This window comes from Gambusia affinis, linkage group LG12, assembly GCF_019740435.1.
Source record: "Gambusia affinis linkage group LG12, SWU_Gaff_1.0, whole genome shotgun sequence".
NCBI classification, from domain to species: Eukaryota; Metazoa; Chordata; class Actinopteri; order Cyprinodontiformes; family Poeciliidae; genus Gambusia; species Gambusia affinis.
In genome coordinates, this window is record NC_057879.1 from 21768516 (window position 1) to 21792452 (window position 23937).

At 39.9% G+C, this 23937-nt stretch overlaps 1 protein-coding gene across 1 annotated transcript in view; it reads right to left on the minus strand.

Moving 5' to 3' along the window:
* ankrd12 (ankyrin repeat domain 12) overlaps positions 1-23937 on the minus strand; it is a 52880-nt gene that overhangs the window by 4429 nt on the left and 24514 nt on the right. The window contains exons 2-8 of the mRNA XM_044133649.1: positions 16943-17056; positions 13663-13813; positions 7872-8012; positions 6638-6841; positions 6340-6482; positions 4577-4724; positions 350-3447 (exon numbers count right to left, since the gene is read on the minus strand). Coding sequence (XP_043989584.1) covers positions 350-3447; positions 4577-4724; positions 6340-6482; positions 6638-6841; positions 7872-8012; positions 13663-13813; positions 16943-17002 — 3945 coding nt within the window. The 5' untranslated portion in view covers positions 17003-17056. The remainder of the gene's footprint in view (positions 1-349; positions 3448-4576; positions 4725-6339; positions 6483-6637; positions 6842-7871; positions 8013-13662; positions 13814-16942; positions 17057-23937) is intronic.

The following is a 23937-nucleotide window of genomic DNA, read 5'->3' on the forward strand; positions in this document are numbered from 1 at the left end:
TTCCAGTGTTGAATGTTCATTAAGAGACTAGTTTATTTATCTTTAATTATCTGTTCTCACATTACTTTCATGCCATTTTGTGACATGAAAATATAATTAATCACAATAATTTCTGGGACAATTTATAGTCCGGGAAATTCAACAATACTTCATTGATTAAATGTTGTTGTAACTTGTATTAATTAAAATTCTTCAAAGAGTTATTGTAGAGGGAAAAGATCTCCTCTAGCAGTCTGTATTACGGTGAATGTGAAGAAGCCTCTGACTGAAGACACTGTTTTTGTAAGTCTAATGAACAGGATAGTAAATACTTTTCATATTTCCTAGCTGGTTCCCGTGTCAGGCCTACCTGTGATGTTTCTGTCGGACTGGTCTCGTCTTTCGGTGCGGCCGGATCCGGGGAAAGAGGATTTTTCTGCTCCGCCTGAGAGGCGTCGCCTTGTGGAAGTGTCTGGTTTCTATTTGGAAGATCTTGGGTTGCCGACAGTCCCGCCGTGCTTCCCTCCTTTTCTCCGAGAGTCTCTGCCGGCGGGTTTGGGTTCGGATGTCCGCTGAGGTTCTCTTCGGGTTCCGAGCTCTCCTTCGTCTTCGGCTCCTCCAACGCGATAAGGCCACACTTGGACGGACGCTCCGTGCCGTCTCCCTCGGCAGACGGACTGGGGTCTTCCTCCAGGACGCTCTGTAAGTGCTGGGGTTCGTGCTTCACCGACTGAGGCGCGTCCAGAAGAGTGCTGCAGTCTCTGTCGTGGACGGACGGCGACCTGGCGGCTTGGATGACGAGGGAAGACTGGAGGAACGCCTGCTGGGAGTCGGAGGTCTCCAGGTTCATGTCCGAGTCGTACTCCGTGTGTCTGGGAGTCAACGTCGTGGCCTGGAACGACTCCTCGGAGCTCGCTACGGACACCAGGGACACGGAGCGGGACATGAGGCCGCCGCGGTCGCTCTCGGGTCGCGGCGACCTGCTCAGGCAGTTTTCCACCACGGATATGACCTTGGCGCTGAGGGAGGGCGCGCTCTTCCCGTCCAGAGACAGCGTCCTGTTGCCGCTGGCGTCTTTCTTTTCTCTGCCGTGGACGTCGGACGTCTCCGAGCTTTTGGAGCGCGTCAGCTCCTTGTTCAGGCAGATCTCCGGTTTCCTGTCTTTGGGTTTGGACTTTCCCGGGTCGCACAGAGGCCGCTGCCTGAGCCTCTCCCGCTCCTTCTGCTTGAGCTTTTCCAGATGTTTCCGATGCCACAGCTCGATCTCCTGGTCCTTCATGCTCAGCATTCGCTCGAAGCTGGTCTGCATCAGGTCATCGTTCACCAGCCGCTTCTCCTTCGGCTTGGCGTCCCGAGAGGCCGTCGGGGTTTTCGGTTTGCTCTTTTCTGCTTCTCCCTCGCAGGACTTGGCTTTGCCGATGCGGGCCTGCTGGGAGCGCTCTTTGTGCCTCTCTTTGTCCTTGTGTCTGTCGTAGTCTCGCTCCCGGTCTCGCCGGTCCCGATCCTTCTCGGGTGTTTTCGCCATCGGCTCCTCTTTTGACTTTGTGGATGAGACCTTGCTGCTCTCAGACGGATAGCTCCTCTTATCTTCCAGAAGTAGCTTCAGGTTGGAGCTGGAAGACACGCCGCCGTCTTTCATTTTGTCCTTCTTTTTCCGGTCGCAGTCCTTCTCTTTCAAGCGGTGATCCGCGGTCTTCTCCGGCGGTTTCCCTCGTCTGTCGCTGTTTGCTCGGTCTCTTTCTTTGTGATCTCCGCCTCCGTACTCCTTGTCGGACCGTTTCTCCTGCTTATCTTTACTCTTCCTGCCGTCTTCGTGCTTCTTGGTGGCGGATAAAGACTTTAACTTCTCGTTGTCTCTGTAGCTTTTATCTCCAGGTGAGAGTGAAGAGGAAGCTCCGGATCTGTCCTTTTCCTTCCACCGCTCCGCTGAATTGTCAAAGTGCTCCAGTTTAATCTTCTTCTCCTTGTCCAGATGAGTCTTCTCCATTTTGTCTGCATCCTTTTCTTTTCCTGGAAGCCTCTTGTCGGGTTTGTCTCGCGCTGTTCTTTCGGACGGCTCCAGCTGGTCCTGATCAGCCGTGACTGGTTTCTCCTCTGCTTCTTCTTTCACACCGCTGTTCTGCAGCGACTCCTCTGGACTCCGGCCCGATCCGTTACTCTCCTCCTTCGTCCGCTCCTCTTTCCGCTCCTTCTTCACCGCCTTGTCTTTCTCCCGCTCCTCTCTCGGCCTCTTCTCCTTGCCTCCGGAGTGCTTCTCCTTCAAGTTCCTCTCATCCTTCACTGGAGACGAGTCCGCCGCCGTCTTCTGGAGCGAGCTGGATTCCTCTCCGTCCTTTTTCCCCGCCGGCGGCTCATCCGCCTCATCGCTTTTGAAGAAGTTCTCCTTCCAGAACTCCCTGTCGAACTCCAGGTTCCGGTGGCTGTCCTTCCTGGCCTCCTTCTGCCTGTGGCGGCTGCGCTCGGCTTCGTACTCCCGCCTGTGTTTGTCCTTCTCCTTGTGTTTCAGCTTGTGCTTCTTCACCACCTTCCCGTCCAGGTCCGTCTTCCGCAGCACCGCCGGCTCGCCGCCGTCCACGCTGTTCCCTGTGACGGCGTCCTTGCAGGGGCTGGCGCGGCCGTCGTCTGCGTCCACGCCGGGCTCCTTCTGATGATGCTTGCTCTTCTCCCTGTGCTTGCAGCCCTTCGCGCTGGAGCTTTCGCTGCAGAAGTCCGCCTCAGAGTAGTGGTTGTATGAGCCGTCGCTGATGGACACCTTGGTGTTTTCCTGTTTCAGCGGACACTGCTTGTCCGCCAGGCTGTGGTTCAGCTTTGGAGACTTGATGGAGGACAAATGGAAGAGGTGTACGGACGAGTCGTCTTTAGGACTGAAGGACATCTTGAAGGAATCCTCCTCGCGCCCCTTTTCGTTGCTTTCCGACACCGTTGCAAGAGAGAGAACCAAAGTCTTGCTGTTCTCCTTCCCGTCTTCTTCGTTCTCCTTGTTTTTGTTCTGGCTTTTGGTCTTCTTCTTCACCTTCCCCTTGTCCTTCTGCTCGGCGCCGTCCTTTTTCAACCTGGTGTCCATTTTGTGGCTCTCGGAGCTCTGCGAGCAGGTCGGGGAGTTCCTCTTCTCCGACAGGCTCTCCATCTCGTCGCTGGACGTGTCGGAGCTGCAGTGGACGCGGGAGCTTTTCTGCTTCTTGGACTTTGAGGACGAGTCGGCCTTGTTGCTCTGTTTTGCTGCCACGTGGTTCCTGTCTTTGTCCTCCTTCTCGCGCTGCCGCAGCTCCCTCCGGGGGATGTGCCTGTCGTTCAGCGCCTTGCTCAGATCCTCCTCCTCTTCCTCGTCTTTAAACTCGTACTCGTCCATGCCTGGCACGGACGACGACGCTTTGGTGGCCGGTTTGCCGTCAGACTCCTTCTCGGTGTCGGAGTCCTCCATGTTGTCGTCCACGCTGGACGGGTTGACGGACGGCGGGTCTTCGGAATCTACAGGGAGGAAAAGACGCGTTACAACAAACTGGATTACTGTCGCAAAAATTCAAAACTCAAAGTGAAAATCATATCTTCAAACAAGTCTGTTATTTTGATGATTCCTGCTTTCAGCTAACGAAGCGATAAAAAGGATTTTTATATATGTGTACAGTTTTGCATTTACCCAAAACATGTGGAACATCTTGGGTTTTTTTTTTTGTATTTTCATGTGAGATCTGAAGGGAAGAGCTTGGAGCATCACTGCATCATTTAAAAAATAAAAAATAATAATAATAATAATAATACAAAGAAATGGATGCCTGACTAGTCATGAAAATCCTCCAAGAGAAATTGAGTAGACTACAATACATAATTTCTCCAACAGCTCCAAACATATCAATGGAAAGTTTAGTGGAAGGAAAACTGTGTGGTAGGATTATGAATCAAAAGCTATACAAGAATTCTGGGGACATTCACAAGATGTGGACAGCAGCTGCAGTTGATTGTGTAGACCAAAACAAACCTTTCTTTATTAAAAATTACTTTTAAGTTAATCTTTTAACTTTCTGAGAAACAAAATGTTGGTTTTTCATAAGCTGTGACCCATAAACACTTTAATTTACACAAATAAAGACGGCTATAAATCAGTTTTTGATGCAATGGACTTTATAGGAGTTTGACTTTTTGAATTGAATTAATGAAATTTTTCATGTTTGTGGCAAAAAGTTTTTTATTTAGTTAACTCAAAGTTGAGTAATCTTATTGATTGACTATCGATTTCCTTAAAAGCCTTGTATCAAGAGGGTAGACAGTCTTTCTACAACATGCCGAATAAAAAAAAAAAAAACCTTCAATGTTGTTTTGTGTCTGAAGAAAAAGTTTAATAATGTGGGAAAACCTCAATGTTCTACGGCATATTTGTAAAGTACAACAATACAGGAACCTCTGAGGTTCCCGAGTCGGTAAAGTTATCTAATTTTATCTATACAGCACAATTTCAGAAACACTTCAAAGTGATTTATATAAATCAGAAGGAAATGCAAACAAAACAACACAACCAAGAGAAAGACAAAAAGGCAGGAAGGAGTAACAACAACCCCAGGAAAAAGACAGAAGATGTTGGGTAAAAGCCTCCCCTGCTCACCTGAGGAGCTGTCGTCCTGGTCGGACAGCGACGCCTCTCCTTTCAGGAGCAGCTCCAGCTCCTGGGAGTCGGCCACGTCCACCGGACGCTCGCCGCGCTTGTTGGCCTGGAAAGCGTTTCCGCCGTGACGGAGGAGGAGTTTCACAATCTGCAGGTTGAGGGAAAGACAAAAGCAAGACTTAAATAGCGAGTAAAAAATACACTGAGGATTGCTTATGGAAAAAAGAACAAAGGTCCTGGTGCTAGAGCAAAGGTAGCAAACTGCAGTCCTCAAGGGTCGTTGTCCTACAGTTTCTAGATGTGCCACAGCTACAAAACACTGGAATGAAATGGCTTAATCACCTGCTAGATCAGTTCTCCAGAGGCTTAATGACCTAATTATTCTATTCAGGTGGTGCAGCAGAGGCTCATCTAAAAGTTGCAGGACCTCGAGGACTAAAGTTTGTCACCCCTGGGCTAGAGGGATTTTCTTCAAGTGATGCTCAAATGTTTACATTTTTTCAATTCAAATACGTTTAATATATGAGGTTCATCAATAACAGAACATTTTTCACTCAATCAGCAAGCTGAAGGAACGCTTTAACGTTCCCCATCAGGTCACTTCTGATAGGCTAATGAAGCTAATTAATAAATTATATAATTATACATAATAACATAATATACAACATAATAATAATAATAACAATAATAATAATAATAATAATAATAATAATAACAGGTATCAGACTAGACCACAAGTCAGTCATTTCTAATGTTGGGTTTGATGCTTTTTAGCGACACTAGGCAACTAACACTAGTATTAAGAAGCAATATGTATAATCAGAGAAATTGAAAATTCTGTGCATGTATTTTAAATGCACAACTCTGAATGAAAAGATTTTTTCAAATTACAAAAAATATCACAACTAATGATGAATAAATAAGAAATTACATAAATATGGACTCTAATAAGGCAACATTTTTAAGTGAAACTGCCTAAAAGCTCCTAGGAGAATACAGTAAAGCAAACTTTCTGTCATATCAGCTAAAATTGAAAATTTCTCAAGGACTAGCAGGCCAAGAAAATTTAATTAAAAAAAAAATTTGTTTTTGTTGAAAATTAATGTAAATTGTTGACGCAAAATTAAAAAGGATTGAGTTTTCAAATTCTGGAAAACTGCCTTGATTGAACAAATTTATTCCCTATTATCAGAAGAGGATTTGGGTCATTTTGTTCCAAAACATTTAGCAATGTTTAATGAAATTCAATAAAAGCTGATTTGGGCGCAAATCAGCCCTATCTGGAAAGATGTGGTTTTACCCTTGCAGTAAAGGAATATTTCACTATTTATTTAGCTGCATTTGAAACATTCAACTTGTAAAACTGATTTCATATCATAAGAAAGCAGCTAGGAGCTCATGAGACGGTGCAGCAAAGACATTTTGTGGTTTTTAGCCACAAAATATTATGAAAAAAACAATGGTTGTTCAGAATGATTGTTTCAAAGTCATGTTTGAGAAATAAAAACATGCTGAGATTGAAATATGCATTTAATTTCTTAAATGCCTGGTAGTGCTATTTTGCATCATAGCAAAATTTACACTAAGAGTAGGTACAACGTTGGAACTGATCAAAAACTCCAGTGATATTGATCTTTGGATAGATATAAATTCAGAAATATTTTGTCTTAAACTGATGCTTAAAGGTTTTAATCTCATCATTTCAATCTGAAATCTGATCTTCAGCCCTTCAGCTGTGGACAAACTTTCTGATTGGTACTTACGTCTTTGTGGCCACTGCTGGAGGCGTCGTGAAGCGGCGTGTCGTCGTCCAGACCCTGCGTATTCACTTCTGCTCCTGCAGCTATCAGGACCTTCGCCACGTCGTAGTAACCCAGATTACAGGCTTCGTGGAGCGGAGTCCAACCTGGGGGGATCGGGAGGAAACGTCGGACCAATCAGAAGTCACAGCTGCAAATGGTTCTGCAGAAACAGCGCCAGCACCGGGAGGCGTCCTGCCTGCTTTCTCTGAGAGACGCCGCCTCTCGTCATCAGTAATGAAGCTGCTAAAGGATTTTCTACCTGCGAAGTCTTTGACGTTGACGTCGGCTCCCAGGCTGATGAGCTCTTTGACCTGCTTGGCGTCTCCGCGGATCGCCGCCATGTGGAGGGGCGTCTCCCCGCGCTCGTTCCTCTTGTTGACTTTGTCCTTCTGGCGAGACGAGGCGCTGCTGGGGACTTTCTTCTGCACAGGCGTCGTCTGCGAGGGATGGCTGGGCGTCGAGTCTGCACACAGGAAAGAGGTGATCAGGTTTACGCTGATCACTTACAATCTGCCGATTTACATGAAAAAGTGTATGATCGGTGATCGCTGATCACTGTCTCTTGTTGCCGATCACCAAACGATCACATTTATCTCACTTCTCAGCCTGTGTGAGCAGCTGATCTTTTTCCTTCACACTGCGCAAGCGAGCAGCAACAAATCTTGTCACAATCGAGCTACAGAATATCGCAATAAAATTCAAAGTCCTCGTCGCAAACGACTCACAGCTCTGATAGAGTTGATTTGGTGTAAAATGAGACGTTTCTGAGTTAATTTATCACAATGTTTTGGATAATTACTGAAAGACGCAGCAGAAGTTTTAAAATTTATTTTGTTCATGTTAGCAGATCAGATATCTTATTCTGGTTTCTTCTTTTTTTAAACTTTTCTTTTTCTGGTTGAGGCGCTGAATTTCAGATAATTACTCTCTGGTTTTGGACGCTTTGCAGCTGGAAGAAATTGTTTTTTTTGTTCTTTACTTTTGGAAAGTTATGCAAAAAAAGAAAAGAAAAAAAATCTGGTGCATGAGAAGGCAAGGAATGAAGGAAAATAGGGAGGAACAGAAGAAAGAAGCAACAAAAGGAAAGACAGAAAGAAGAAAAAGAACAAAGAAAAAAGTGAAGGAAAGAAGAAAGGAAAGAAAATGAAGGAAAGAAGGAAGGAAGGTAAATCAGTTGCCTGGAAAGGCAGCAAAGGAAGGAAGGAAAGAAAAGGGTAAGGAATGATGGACAATCAGATACTTGGGAAAACGGACTGATAAACATCTGAACGGACGTTTTGATGGATAATCTCTCTAATTGTGAATAAAATCTGGAATCGTTTATTTTCCTGAATATCCTCCAGAAACTCGTCTCAGGAACCGAGTGACTCAGTCTAACCGGATCATCCCGACTCCTTCTGGGAACCAGTAAAGATCCGACGAACAAATGATTCACAGGCGAATGAATCACAGACGTCTGAAGTGAACGGGGGTGAAAGGTCAGAGCCACAGACCTGGACTGTTGGCCGTCATCTGCATGAGGAGAGCCATCTGCTTGCGCTCCGACAGCGGATAGCCGAACAACAGGTTGGAGGACTTGGACCTTCTGCCGCCGGCTTCCTTCTTCACCTTCTTCTTCTCTGGTCCGTCTTTATCTGCAACAGAATCAAACGAACACTTAAAAAACAAAAACAAATCTCCATTGTCACCCCGATCAGTGAGAATGTGAACCGTTTTTCCTCCTCCTCTCTCTTGTATCTGTTGAGTTCGCTGGGAAACAGATGACAAGCATGAGGTTTGGAAAAAACAAGACGGAAAAAATAAAACGGCATTCTCCGAGGTCAGTGAAGCGTCGACGGCGTCCCCCCGCCCGCCCCGTCTCCAATCGGTCGACTGGTGCTAAACACAGACATGCTGAGCTGTAACTGGGGCAGATGCAAGGCGAAAACACACACGTGCATGTGTGTGTGTGTGTGTATGTATCTGTGTGTGTGGGTGTGTGTGGAGCAGCAGCAGCAGATTTTGACTTGAAGAAAAAAAAAGAAAAAAAAAAAGAGTGAAGTTGGATCAATCCCCGACCACAACTTCTTCAGATTTTGTGCTGTAAAAATTCTCATTTGTGCTGCTGTCATTTTAAAGATGTAAATAAATGTTTCCAGAGGTCAAAGGTCACGCAGCCTGTCTGCATTTACAAAATCAAATGAGTTTGTGCAGCGAAAATGTTCCCTTGTGATGTTATACTTAGAAAAATAAAATGAAAAAAGTCCAGATGTCAGAGATGAACCTGCGCATCATTTAAAAAACAAGAATGTTGATATAAATTAATTTAACTTTGTACAACATTTGATTGATTTATAATTTTTTTGTAATACAAAAACATAAAATTTACATAAAAACCTAACCCCCACAATACACCAACATAAAGAATAAAAAACAAACACATGTCACAATAACCAATAAATCAATCGTATGATAAATTAAAACAAGCTCAATAATTTCCATTTACAATATTTATCATTTTTCTTTCTACCATAAAGCTGATGACTAAAGTCTCAACTAGTTCTTTTTCTGAAGGACAATTTACAGAAACGTCATAATTTGTTTATTTAGTTTGGATATTTAAAATTTCTTCCACTTTCAGTGTTAAATGTTTCTTAGAATTTGAAGTTTATTGATCTTTCAGAATATGTTCGTGAATCATTATTTATATTACTGGAAAAGACACAAACACACATCTGCAGTTTTTGTTAAAGTTTCATAAATTTTTTTTAATGAAAGAAACTGATTTGGAAAATATTTTTATTTTAATTTATATAAATTATAATCATTTTGGTCCTTCAAACACCAAAATTGCAATTTAAATATGTATTTTAGTTTACCTGATTATGTAATTTTATAACATTTAGTGATTGATAATTTCAATAGTTACTCAGTACTTGAATAACATTTTTTTAGTAATTTCTTGGATGGCTCCATTTTACTAGAGTAAAAATAAGTTGAAGTAATGTTACTGTTATTTGAGTATAATGTTTGAGTTCTCCACAAAACTCTGTATAACGGGGAAAAAAATAAAACAAAAACTCAGCACTCATTTTCTAAATTTTCCAGTTCAATACATGATGCCTTAGCCAGAGCAAGACGTTCGATTTGGACAGATTTGTACTCGTAAATTTGTGATTTGTACTTGTAATTTTGTAACCGTCAGTGTTTGACGGAAAAGTTCCACATTTTGACGGATTTTAAAATCCCTCGTAAACTTGTGATTTGTTCTTGTGTTGTTGCAGAGTTGCAACTTTGTAACTTGTAAAATTTTATCCTCACAGATAAAATCTCTGATTTCGCATGCGTCTGTGGGAAAACGCAGAACAAATAGAAATGTTAAGTTTATTCACATTTACTGTAGGGATGCAGTTTTCTGACCGATTACCGATCTTTAAAAAGCCTGACCTGCCGATTCCGACTTTAGCAGAAACCTTTTACAGCTTAACTATTTTCTACTGTTAACTGCAAACGAGCAGAAATGACCTGGTGGGCCCATCGGTCAGACAAACCTCTGTAAGTAAAAGAGGACAGTGGCTGATTTTTAGACCTTTGCAGAGGTTGATAAGATTAGCTTCACATGTAATTATTGGCTGGTCACCGAAAATTAAGGAAATTGGTGTCGATAAACAAGTACATTACATTATGCATTTAGACTCCTGCTATGGTGCACCGATTTATTGGTGCACCCACAGTTTGTGCAACGTAATAAGCTAATATCCGTTGTATCTGATGATTTATCGGCTCAGGTGATTTATCGGTGCACCAGTAGTACGAGTCTAAATTCATAAATGTAAGTCAATAAACTAGGGGTGCACCCATTTATCGCCACCTATTTTCTTAATTTTGGTGATCAGCTGATGATTATGTGAAGTCGATCTCATCAACCTCACCAAAGATCTAAAAATCAGCCACTGTCTCTTCTGCTCTACGTGAGAGAAGTCTGACCAGCAGACCGGCCACCACGTCACGTCTGCTCATTTCCACGGCTGCCAGTTCAGAGACTTTCTTGGCAACATTTCAGACAAAAAAACCAGTGTAGGTCAAAATCAGCAACTGGTGCACCTCTAGATTGGTACATTTTTATCGACAGTAATTATACTCCACACTCGTTCACCCACATATGATTTGAAAGTAAATTTGCTTGATTTTGTAAACGTGTTTGACCTCTGAAAACTTTTATTATTATCTGTAAAATGATGGCAGCACAAACCAAAGAGTTTGCTGCACACATTTGAAGAAGGTGGTGGTGAGGTGGCAACTTCTCCAGGTACTCGAAGAGGACAGCAACAGGGAGAGGAGGGGCGGGCTGCAGCAGTTACCTGCGTATATCCTGCAGGGGGGCACTAATCTCTCTCCCCAGGTCTCACTCGACTGGCCTGGGTCTGAGTCATCTACAGTGCAAAGCAGAGAGGGAGGGAGAGAGCAACAGGGTGGGGAGGGGGGTTTGGGACAGCACTGCATTAACGCTCATGCTCTCACACCCTCCTCGTTGCACATGTAGTCAGACACAGACAGGCGCAGCGGCACGCTCCGCGCTGCAGATTATGAGTCATGGCAACACAGGAGGCAGGAGAGGCGATCCAATCGGGCGGCCGTTCGCTTCCTCCCTTCAGCCGCTCCGCTAACCGGCGCCCTGAAAGCCAGTTTACCTTTCAGGCCTCTGCAGCACATAAATCACATCTAAACTGGAGGCTTTCGTTCAGCAGGAGGACCACACAACGCAGCGCTGCGCTCCACAGAGGAGGGCTTCAGGTGCGTGTAAACATGCGCTTTGCTTTGTTGTAACAGCTGAGCTGCACACACCAACTTATTCATCAGGCCCAGGGTGTGTTTACTTTTCCCACAGTGAAATTCAAGCACTTTTCAAGGTTAGGTTTCCAAACTTTTCCAGCACACACACACACACACACACACACGCACACACAAAAACCAATGAACTAAAAAAAAAAAGAAAAAAGAAAAGTTTCAGTTCATCACTGTCAGGGACGGAGAAAGATTTTCTGGGCCCCCTCCTCCTACACCAACACCAGATTCTTCATCATTCCTAGGCTGCTGTCTGTGTTTGGGCTGGACGTTATAATCGGTCAATACTGTTGATTCATTTTTGATTTAAATATCTGGCAGCCAAACTGGCAGTGTGAGCTTTCCTCTTTTCCACAGTTTTCACTCCACAACGTTTGTATTTTTTTAAAGCAGTTATGAGACATGATGGCAAATCTTGAAACTGCTGCTGCGCATGTTACTCAACAGGTTGTTGCTAGGTAACCAAAGAGTGAATGAACCTTGCTGTAGCTAGCCGTGAGAGGTTGAGCTGCTAACATCTTTTCTCTGCCTAATTTCCCAGAATGCTGTGCAGTTCTGACGTTCAGTGAAAATTCTATCAGACGTTTTATCTATTGTACTGATCTCAAGTCTACAGCGAAATATATTCACGATTTATTGTCCAGCCCTGTTATGTGTGAAATACCTGCCATCATTAACATCATTTGTAATTAGCTTACATCATACCAGTGTTGTTATGGCTATTGATTTTAACCTTACAGGAGTAGAAATTATTTAAAAGCAACATAAACTGATAAACACTAAATTTACAGTAAACTAGTTTATTTTCTTGCATTTCCCCAACAGTGGCTTCAACCATCAACAGGAAGAGATTAAACCATTATTTAACTATAAAAACAATATAGTTTGTCCATGTGTAATAATAATCAGTGTGTATTATTCAACATTATTTTAAATAAATATATATTTTATCATGTTAGCTTCGTGCTCTTGGGTTCCCCTGGTGGTGTGGAGGCCCTGAGCAAATGCCTTGGGTTAGCTTTAACTACTTATAATATTAATTTCTTGTGACAGTGTTTTACATTCCACAACAGGGACAAAATACACTGAAATATAACAAAATGTTATGTTTTGAAATGACTCTCTCAATAAAACAATAACAAGAAAAAAGCTTAATACCTGTTTAACGTAAGAAAAAGAAGAAGAAAAAAAACAGTACCACCCTTTACATCAATCACAGATCAATAAGTCACTGAGCTGCCAGGAGTAATAAATATTAATTTAATTAAACCAATCCAAACAAATATTCCTGAGGTAAAAAAAAATGACATAAAAATCTCTAAGATATTTTCACTGTCGGTTTTCTGGCATTTAGAAAATACGAATATTTTTACAACAAGAGACGTTTAATTGATTTAACTTGAGAAATTGAGGGAAAAAAAACATACTTATCTTGTTATTAGGTGTATAAAAATATTAGTTATAAATATTGGTATCAACTCCCATCACAACAGACATCGAGTCTCTAATGTCACTGGAGGAATTTCTTCTTTGCAGAATTGCTCTAATTAATTAAACCACACTAGGAGGATTTCAATCGTGAAAGCTGGTTTAAGTTCCTGCCTAACCATCCCAGTCACATTTAAGTGGAGTTTGACTAGGCCACTCTAAAACCTTCATTCTGTTTTGTTTTTCAACCATCCAACTGTATATCACTGTCCAAAAAATCCAGGTACGTTTGAACTGAAGATCCTGAAGAAGCAAATCAGAACCAAAACATCAACTAACCGTATTCAGAATCTGATTTGGTGTTTTAGTTAGTTTAGTTAGTTAGTTAGTTTAGTTACTGGTTCAAAACAAGTAACTTCTTGCGCCGGCGAGTAAAAATGACTCAAAAATATGGTTAACTACACTTAATTCAGGATTTAGTTAAAAGATTATAATTATTTTTGTTGATATTAATGAGATATGGAAGTTTTTTAATCTTACTAAAGTAGGTCATGATTTAAAAAGCCTTTTTGTGTTCAGTGTGATTATTTTAGTTTGGTATTTTACATTTACAGGTATAATGTAAAGCACTTTGAACTGCTTTGTTGCTAAAATGTTCTATTCAAATCAATTTGATTGGTTAAAGTGAGAAAAAGAACAACATCCATAAAGCTGCAAATACTTTGAGAATATTTTTGCTATCAAATCAAATCATTACATCAAGATTTTAATTTAATTCACCAAACATCACTTCTTTGGCATCTTTGATTTTAACACAAAATATATAATTGTGTAACATAATTTCAGATTATAGCTGCACATATAATCTGTGCAGCTCTTTCCAACTACACAATCAGAACAACCTCTGGAATCCACCAGCAGAGATTTTAAACTCGTTTGGATGTTTAAAACCCACCAGATCCACCAGGTGGCAGCGTGGGGACATGGCAGCAAGCCAGCTGAAAGGCAGTGTGAGGCAGCGACTGGGCTTACCGGATTCCGAGTCCCGCTCCTCCGTCCGGGGCGGACTTGTAGTGAAGGAGAGCTTGCGCTTCATGGAAGACTTGGCTTTCCCTTCCTTTCCCAGCAGTTCACTCCGGTCCAACTTCGGAGTCTTGGTGAAAGGCGACAGCTTGTCTTTGCTCTGCCGGAACGGAGAGCATCGTTAGAGAACTTCAAGGATCGGAAAGTCGGAATATCAAACAATTATTTGGTAAAATAAACAAACTGCTTGCAGCTTCGGGAGCAAACAAAACAAGCAGGAAAATGAAATGAATCCAACAGGAGGGATGAGAATATTAACCCAACAACACAGATATTCAGGGATATACAAATCCTCACTCAGGTGACAAATCAATCAGTTTCTGAATGGGAACTAATCAATTAGAAATCAGGTCTGGTTGCACTGGTGCAAATTTTTCACACCAATAATAATGTATTGTGTGTTAAAGTTAATTATTTCAGGCTTTTTCATCAATATTCTGGTTCATATAGATACATAAATAAAAACTGTTTTATTTAGTCGAGCAAAACTGCAGAAAATATCCAAAACATTTATATATATATTATTTCCTAAGTGTGGATGGACTAATGTACTATAAATATCTTTATTGTGCATTTTATTTTGAACTTCTAGTTTTTATATATGTGAATTCATTTTTATTATTATACTTTCTAATTTTTACATATTTTATTTTTATTATTTTTAATATTTGGTCATTTTTTTAATGTTTATTTTTAATTTATTTTGTCACCTTTTATGTTTTATAATAATATAAACAAATAAATAATAATAATAAAAGTTATTTAGGATTCTACAAATCAATAATCAAATTTCCTGAGTTCTCAGTTTTCTTCTGTTTTGAAACCAAGACTTTAAAAACACTTTTTCAAAAAGACATCAGTAATGAAGGACAGAAACAAACTGATGGATGGATGAACATCTGAATGTTCATCCATCCATCTGTTCATTCATCCATCTAGTCTAGAAATAAATATTTTTCAACAGTGTAGTTATCAGACCATTTGTTTAATTTTGAATTGAATTTTATGCTTCCCCAGACTTTTAAGGGTTGTGCTTTAAAAGAAATGAGAGATAAATAATCAATTTAACTCATAAAGCGGCTTTTTAAATAGTTGTGTTTGATACAAAATTGAGTTAAATCTCCTGCTAAGTGGCTAATGAGTTTATTTCAAAAGCAAAAACCTAAAACACTGTGGTTATTTATATTTCTTTCTTATCAGAATATTTAGATTAATTCATCCTGCCCGCTACATCTGATTGGTTTAATTTAGGGCTGAACCGATTCCGGTTTTCTGGTCGATGCCTTTTTTATTTTATTTATTTTTAATCTGAAAAACCGCTACATATAGCGACAAAGTTGTGACCGAGCAAAAGAGGAGTGGCTGATTTTCAGACCTCTGCAGAGGCAGATAAGATCGGTTTCACATGCAAGTATTGGTCGATCGATTTATCGTTGATCCTCCAGTTCAACAGATAAATAGTTCCACCAATCATCCATTAACGCAACATCTGCATAAAATATATAAAGTTAGCATAGTTGGGAGCAAACATGCATGTAAAACCTGCAGCATTAGTTACTTATCAGCCCTCCGATCTGAATGTAAAGCCCTTTCAGCTCCATTACTTTTATGGAAGCACTTTGGTGCAGTAAAATACATTTCTGGCAGTAAGAAAATGTCTGCAGTGTGGCGCGTCTTTGATCTCGGAGATGAAATGTGCCAGCTGTGCAAAGCTGGAGCGTCTGGCGATGTTGAGAGCAGAAGAGAGCTAACATGTGAAGGACTTTTGCTTTAAAAATAAGGGCAGAAACAATCTCTCCTTTATCTAGGAGAATAACTAAAAAGTGTGTTGGATAGGAAGACGGAGAACAGCTTGCAGATGTGCCGCTCTAAACAGGGAAGCATGTCAGAGAATTACTTGTTTTAGTAGAAACTGTCCAAGCAAAACATCAAAACAAGCAGTTTCATTAACGAAGCTTAACCAAGAACCAACCAGCTATTTTTAGTCATGGTGTTGGTCTGAGTCTCAGATTTTCAAACACAAAGGTCGTGTGGAGCAGAGTGAGAACACTGGAACTAGGATGTGTTCCCTGTTTGGCAGCCAGATGTTATTTTTTATGGGATGTTTGTTCACAAAATGTGGTTTCAAATTAGAGAAACGTTCATGGAGATGTTTAGCATGTTGTCACATCACAACAGCAAACTTCCATGCATTACACTTGGATTTGGAAACAGCAGACAATACAGTGAATTTTAATTAGAAACGATTAATTGTGATCAATAGGATTAATCTGCAATTAATAATCGTTAACTGGAGTACAAAGACTCTAAGAAAGAACACCAAACTCAGCAGAAATAAAGCCATAATTGTACCAAAGAACATATAAATGTGGCATTTAAGATAAAAAAAAACCTTTGATTGTAATTATTTTCAACCAAAACCTTCTTAAGTGGTATAGTTTTGTCTTCACCTGGTTCAGATTTTGCTAGAAAATCTCCCATTACTTACTTTTTTCTAAAAAAAAGGAATTAAATAATTTTAACTCAAAAAGAAAGTTGCTTTATTTTCATTTTTAACATTTTAGTTTGTCATTTTTAATATTTTATATCACTTAGCTACAGAGGCATATTGTAATGTATTAAAATTTTCTTTTTAATAAAGGAATTGTATTATTTGTATATTTTAATGTATTCCTAATATTGTATAAAAAGACTTGGATTTTTTAAATTTGATTAATCGTTAAAATAATCAATAACTAAAGTCATTGTTAGCTGCAGCTAAGCCCATCACAGTAAGCTATTAATTAATCACATAGTAAATTAAATTGGCTCAATAATTTCCATTCTGATTATTAATATTCGTATTTACTGAGACTGTAGTTTATTTTTATTTATAGTTTCAGTTGTTTGTGGTTTTTATTTTCTTTCTGCGTGTCGTTTTTGGTCGTTTTGTTTTTATTTTGGATATTTAAAACATCTTCCAGTTCCAGAGTGTTCTGTACAAAATTAGAGTTATTATACCATCATCATTATATCGGTTGAAAATTGTATCAAAACAATATTATTGTTTATCGCAATAATTTGAAAGGAGAATTTATTGTCTAGAAAAATGTGTTATTGTGACACATCTGTACTTTATACACCAATCTGTTTGGGTCTATTAGAAGCCGACTAAAATTAAGTCAGTTTAATTATACTTTAGTGAAACTAAAGTAGCTAAGAGTAAACTTTAGTGGTTGTGTTTACATACCTTCTTCCCCGCCTGCTTATCCACCATGGCTCCATCTCGGTCGCCCCCAGGTTTGGCCATGGTGCGGCTCCTGACTAGCTTAGACGCCTACAGCACAGCCGGCTCATCATGCACCTGTGGAGCAAAGGCACAACACCAATGAGAGGGGCTTCAACCCACTACCACTTCCTGCAAAAAACAACTCTCGATATTGCATCAGACACAAGGAAGAGATCCAACAATCGCACAGAAATCTACAATCAAACGTTGTCTTCCTTGCGTGGTTCACAAGGTTCACTTTCAGTGACGGTCTGCTGCCGACTGAAAGAGGGAGGAGAGAAATGATACTTTCACACGTTGCTCTGTTTCTTTTCTTCAAAGCAGATCAGAAGTCAGGGATTTTTATTGAACTTTCCATTGTATCAGAAGAGACTGCATGAATCACAGCTTTAGGGACTCTTCAGCCTCTGAGAGGAAAACGTCCCACACACACACACACACACACACACACACAGGTTATCACTACTTGTGCTGGTCGATGTGACCAAGCTTCTCTCTGGTGTGGTTGATGACAACAACAGAAGAGTAACCGAGTCGTCACAGTGCTGCGTGGGCTAACTCCAGCTGAACCTGAGCTAACACAGCTAGCAGGACAGCTGAGCTAGCTCGTCACATGAGGATTGCCCTCCTCAGTCATAAGACCCTGAATGAACTTTCCCTTCTTCCTTTTTTACACTCGGTTTCATTAAGCAGAAGTAGTCGCCCGCTCTGCACATTGGAACGTCCCACAACGAGCTTATTCTAAGTTAGGAAACTGACTTAGAATGATAAGCTGCTACCAAAAGGACTGGGAGAGCCCCATTACTCAATATGGGCGCAAATTACTTTTTACAGCATTTTACGGCTGACACTTTCTTTTTTGAAAAAGTACGATGGTGTGCTTTTTTTTTTTTTTTATCTAGTAGTAACAACAAAACATAAAAAGGACATAAACCTCTTCATTAAATACCACAGAACAAATCATCTAGAAAATAAATTTTTATTTGACTGAAATTATGAATATTTGAAACGGCATCATCTACAATGCAAAATACCACATTTTATTTTTAACTGGTAGCAAAAACCGTCGTCCAAAAACCAAAGGAAAAATATTTATGTCTTGGTGAAATTTAAAGGCAACATGAACTGAATCAGGTTAAGAACATTTTCTTCTTCTGGCTAACAGCTGAAAGAAAAAGCATTTCTGATGATGTTAATTAGGTAAAATTTTCATGTTAATGTCGAGCTGCATCTCCTCCTGGATGAACATAAAAGCTTGTACATCTTCTGGATTTTTTTTTTCCTATAACTCAAGGTAAAAGAACATGCTGACTGTTCTAACAAGGACATTTCATACTTCATAATAGATTAAGTACAGAATTGCTGGGAAGCCCCACAGATGCATTTGTTGCAGCAAAAACAAAAACCATCTGTAAATCTTGATTGGAGGGATTTTCGGGTAAAATCTGGTGACAATCAGCACGAGATTTGGACCAATAGGAGAAGAAGAGTGACGAAAAACATTTTTTTGTTGCGAGTAAAAATGTTTTTCCTCCTGTGACCTTTATTTTATTAGGTAAAAGTTATTTGTGGATATCTACGGTCTGCTATGCTGCTGCTCCAACCAAAGCTATACTCTCTCACGATTAATAAATGAACTGTTGTGATACGTTTGCTGAGTTTCTGGCAGGAATGTGATGCCATAAAAGACAACCTTTAATTTCAAAGTCTTCCTGCTCAACACCAGTGGCAGATCTCACATGAACAATAACATGCCTTCGCTTAATTTTATGTTTTCAAGCAGCTCCAACAGTAAAATCTCTATCAACGCGTTTCACTTTTTATTAAATTATAACCACTAACTAATCTATTTGTCTTTACTCCGACGCCCCTAAACAAAATTAAATAGAGCTGTTCTCCAACAAACCTGGAGGGCCAGTCCTGAAACTGGACATTTTATAGCTTCAGAAAATTATAATACTTGACAATGGAGAACAATCCCAAAACAGAGAAACAATCCAATGTAATGGTTTAGATCTGAGCATATTTATGTGGATAAATGGCTCAGTCAAAGTTCCGATCTAAATCCAACTGAGAATCCTTCATGTTTACACAGACGTTCTGTATTCAATCTGACTGAATTTGAGCTATTTTGTAAAAATAAATAAGTAAAATACAAGTTGATTCATAAATAGTCCCAAAATACTTGCAGTTCTGACCTGAACATTCAGAGACACATAAAGATAATTACAAATACAGCCTTTTATTAAAACACAAAGAATAGTCCTAGGATTAAAGGACTAATCTCCAAGGGAAATATTGAGCTAATAATCCATGGATTTATCTGTAGTCGCATTGATTACTGCAACAGTATCTTTACAGGTCTGCCAAAACGCTGCTGCTGGTGTTCTGACTAAAACCAGGAAGATGGAGCACAGCCCTGCTTAAAGAACCTACACTGCCTCTCTGTAGCTCAGAAAACATGATTTAAAAATAATTTTAATAGTTTATAAATATATTGATTGGCTTAGCACAGTTTCCCCCAGAGAACTTGCTAAGCCCGGTAGTTGGGCGCTAGAGCAATCATTTATCCAGCGGCCCGTCATGTTTTTGAGATGAATAATACCTGGACCCCAAAGTCTTAAAAAATGCAAACGTTTTAAAAAGACAAATAAATAAGCAATACTATGCCTGGTGGCCCACCAGAACCAGAACCTGGTGGCCCACCAGGCTTATAATACACTGGGGAAAACCCTGCTTAGAATCAAATTACATTAAACATCTACTGTTGTTGTATCAGCCTTCCAGACCTCTCTGGTCTTCTGGTTCTGCTCTGCATCCCCAGAACCAGAACCATACATGGAGAAGCAGCAGCGTTCAGTTTTATGCACCACAAATCTGGAGTAAACTTCCTGAAAACTGCTGAAACAGTGAGTTCCTTTAAATCAAAGCTAAACCCACCTACTTGGTGTCATGAAGTGTTGCTGTGTTTTGCAGCCCGTCATCGTTTTTCTTAATTTGGCGCTGAAATGTAATGCTTTTTCTTGCTTGTTGTTTTATATTCTTTCTAATCATGTAAAGTACTATGAATTGCCCTGTTGCTGAGAATGTAGCATACAAATCAAACTGAATTAGGCTGGTTCTGCAAAGCACTGAGCTGAATGCAAAATGCATTCAACAGTGGTTATATTTTTATTTGTAAACCTGAAAGACACCAAGAGATGGACTCGATACTAATACAAATTTGAATAATCACTTTTATCCGTCACAGAAAGCTTAAAATCATTTCAAAACTCTTAAAACTAAACTCTACATATACAACAGAACGATCTTAATGCAAATAAAAAATAAAATCATACCAGCATGGCAAACAAAAGCTTAAATAGAAAATACACCAGCATGAACATCACAGTCATATTGGACTGTGGAGTGGGAATAAAAGCAAAAACATTGCAGGTTTAGTCTGCCAAGGCTTTTATAGCAGAACTGTGAACAAACAGCCACACTGTGGCACATAAAACGGAGGAGAAAAGGCTGCCGACGCTGTAAGTGTATTTTACGGTGAAGTCTGGGTTCATCCTGATTTTTCTGGATATTAAAAACATATTTCGTCTTTGTAGTGCAAAATTACTGGATGGACGGACAAAACACCACCAGTTGGAAAAGTTTTCTTCCCAGGCAGAAAAACACTATAGATTTAATTTCCTTTCAATGATTTCAGAATTTTTTTCCACTTGCTGTTTCTGATTAATGACAAAACAAAAGCATAGCAAACATTAAATTAATAGAAATATGTCAGATGTACTTACTCAGAGCATGTATTCAGCTATACAAATGGGGCTGTACAGGATATTTGAAACATTACGAGTTTCAACACACTGCTAAAAAATAATATTATAATCATATATTATCTAAAAGGCTGTGAGAAGAGCTTGACATGCAGTTTGAGTTCATTTTATGTGCATAAACTGAGGCTGAAACGATTAATCGTGTGAATCACGACTTAATCAGTTGTTGAAATAATCGTTACCTATTTTAGTAATTGATTAATCGTTAACTGAAATGTACAGACTCAAAGAAAGGTCATTTGCTGCAAGAACAACACACTCAAAGCAGTAATTAAGTCAAAACTATATAAGAAAATATAAACATTTTGAATTTAAGATTCCATCCATCCATCCATTTTCTGTACACCCTTCGTCCCTAATGGGGTCGGGAGGGTTGCTGGTTCCTCCCCAGCTGTGTTCCGGGCGAGAGGCGGGTTCACCCTGGACAGGTCGCCAGTCTGTCGCAGGACAACACAGAGACAGACAGGACACACAACCATTCACACACACTCACACCTAGGGAGAATTTAGAGAAACCAATTAACCTGACAGTCATGTTTTTGGACTGTGGGAGGAAGCCGGAGAACCCGGAGAGAACCCACTCATGCACAGGGAGAACATGCAAACTCCATGCAGAAAGACCCCGGGCCGGGAATCGAACCCAGGACCTTCTTGCTGCAAGGCAACAGCTGTACCAACTGCGCCACTGTGCAGCCCAGAATTTAAGATTAAAAACTGTAAATATGTTCTACCCAGAACTCCTCAAGTGGAATAGCTTTAAGTTGACCTGGGTCAAATTCTGTAAAAATAATCTCTAACCCTAACCACATTTTGCTATTAAATTATTAATCATTTAATCCCAGAAATAATCTACAGATTGCGCCATCAGTGTAAAAATACTAAGTCAAGAAGAAACATGTCAATGTTAAAAGCTTCGATTGCTACAAATGATCAAACATACGCCAGAGGAATGCTATAAAATGTTTATTTTCTTATTTAAAAAAGAAACTGAATTGTTTATTTGCACATAATAATGTATTCTAATATTGACTGGAAAAAAAGCTTAAGTTGTTAACTGAAAAGAAGAAGGTACCATTTTTTTTTTACCAGATTAATTGTCAGAATAATCGATTGCTACAATAACTGTTAGTTTCTGCCATGGATACAGCATGGCTGCATGTTGCCAGGTAAAATCTTTAGCACAAGCCGGCTCTGCTGAGGCCAGTCACTCATTAGTCAGCAGATAGCCAGTATGCAGCATCATTGTTATTCAGGCAGCTGAAAGCCAGAACCGAGCCGCTCAGAGTGGGTGTGTAGGTAGAAAGCGCTGCTATCGGGGGTAATAAGGCAGAACAGAGAGGCCAGAACAAGACCGAAAAACACAACACACAAACACGACTCCAATCTGGCCCAGAAAACGAAAAGTAGGAGGAGGGTGTGGCTATAATTACAGACGTATTTGGGAACTCGCCAGTTTCGCTGCGTTTCACGAGCAGCTCGGGGCTGCGTAAGCCCCTGCAGGCCCTGCCATTAACCTCGGCCCATTTCAAGTCCAGATCAAACCCGTCCTTGATGACTGTTTAGGTTCGCAGAAGCTCCAGCTATGATTACCCGAGGATTGGATTGAGCACAGCGAGAGCAACAATTACCTACTCCAACCGATGGTAGTAGAGAAGACGGACATCAAATGCAGGGTGACGTACTGCAGATGAAGCAACGTTCAAGACGCTCGGGAATCCTCGCTTCCTCTGCAATACGATAAATAATCAAGGAGGAAGGAAGAAAACACTGAAGAGACATACAATGTGAATTAGGCTGAAACGATTAATCGGATTAATCAACTATTGAAATAATTTAGTAATTGATTAATTGACAACTGGTGTATATAGACTCAAAAAATGTCCATTTGCTACCAGAAAAACATATTCAGAGCAGTGATTAAGCAAAAACTGCATAAAACATACAGTTCTGTAAAAATGAGGAGCCACTGCACTGAACCCCATTGAGAACCTCCTGGTTATTCCAATAAATATTGATTTCTGAACTTAAACCATTAGTATTGTTGTTTCTAAATGAATATTAATTTGTTTTCTTTGCCTTATCTGAGGTCTGAAAGCACTGCATTTTATGTTACTTTCACCATTTCTCATTTTTCAAATAAATACTACATTTTTGCTTGAAATTTCTGAGACATGTTCTCAGTAGCTCATAGAATAAAAGAACAATGTTCATTTTACTCAAACATATACCTATAAAGAATCATTTTAAGAGGTCTCTAAATTTTTCTGATTTTTTGTTTGAAAAGAATTAGAATTTATTGAGGAAACCATAAATCAAAATCTTATGTTTGTCACAATAAATAATACGATAATTGCCCATCCCTACTGCGACCCAGGCTTTTCTTTTTTATATTGCAAACTTCCAACGGTAGCAGCTGTGTTTCTATTAACCATAAAACTGTTATAGGAAAATAAATTTGCTTAATGGAAACGCTAATTTCTTAGAAGCTTTTTAGATAAGACATTTTTTAAGCTAGGATGAGGTAGATTTTCCACTTGTATCAAATGTATTAGCATAATAAGATAGAGATTTGATCACATTTCTAGGCCTCTTGCAATTAGAAATAAATCAATTAATGACATGACAAATTTAAATAAGTTTACTTTATTTGAATAATTTATTATTTTTTTCTTTTTGTTCTATTTCTACCAAAACATGGAAGACAAAAGTCTTCAGTCTGGTGAATAGGTCTCACCTTGTCCTTTTTAGAAGCACAAGTTGTTTACAGATACTTCATGATTGATTGTATTTGTTGTTTTCAGCGCTTTGTAAGCCTGACGGGCCTCCAGGCTTTGTTTGCTCCCCCACCAGGCTGAACATCCTTTGTTTACATAACAGTTTTTTTTTTTAAATACACAGTGAAAGCAGAGACGGATTTAATAGTCTTTTCGATGAAACAGGTGGAAGCACAATGCCAAGGTCTGGTCAGAATGTGAACACAGGAGACTGAGGTCAGGAGTTTTTTTAAGCAACTGGAACTCCGAGACCACTTCCTGTCTTTAGCGGTGAACATGCTAACAATTTAAGCAAATAAAGTGACAAGTCTTGAATAAAGGAACGGAAAATTAAATACACTTTAAGTAGGATGAA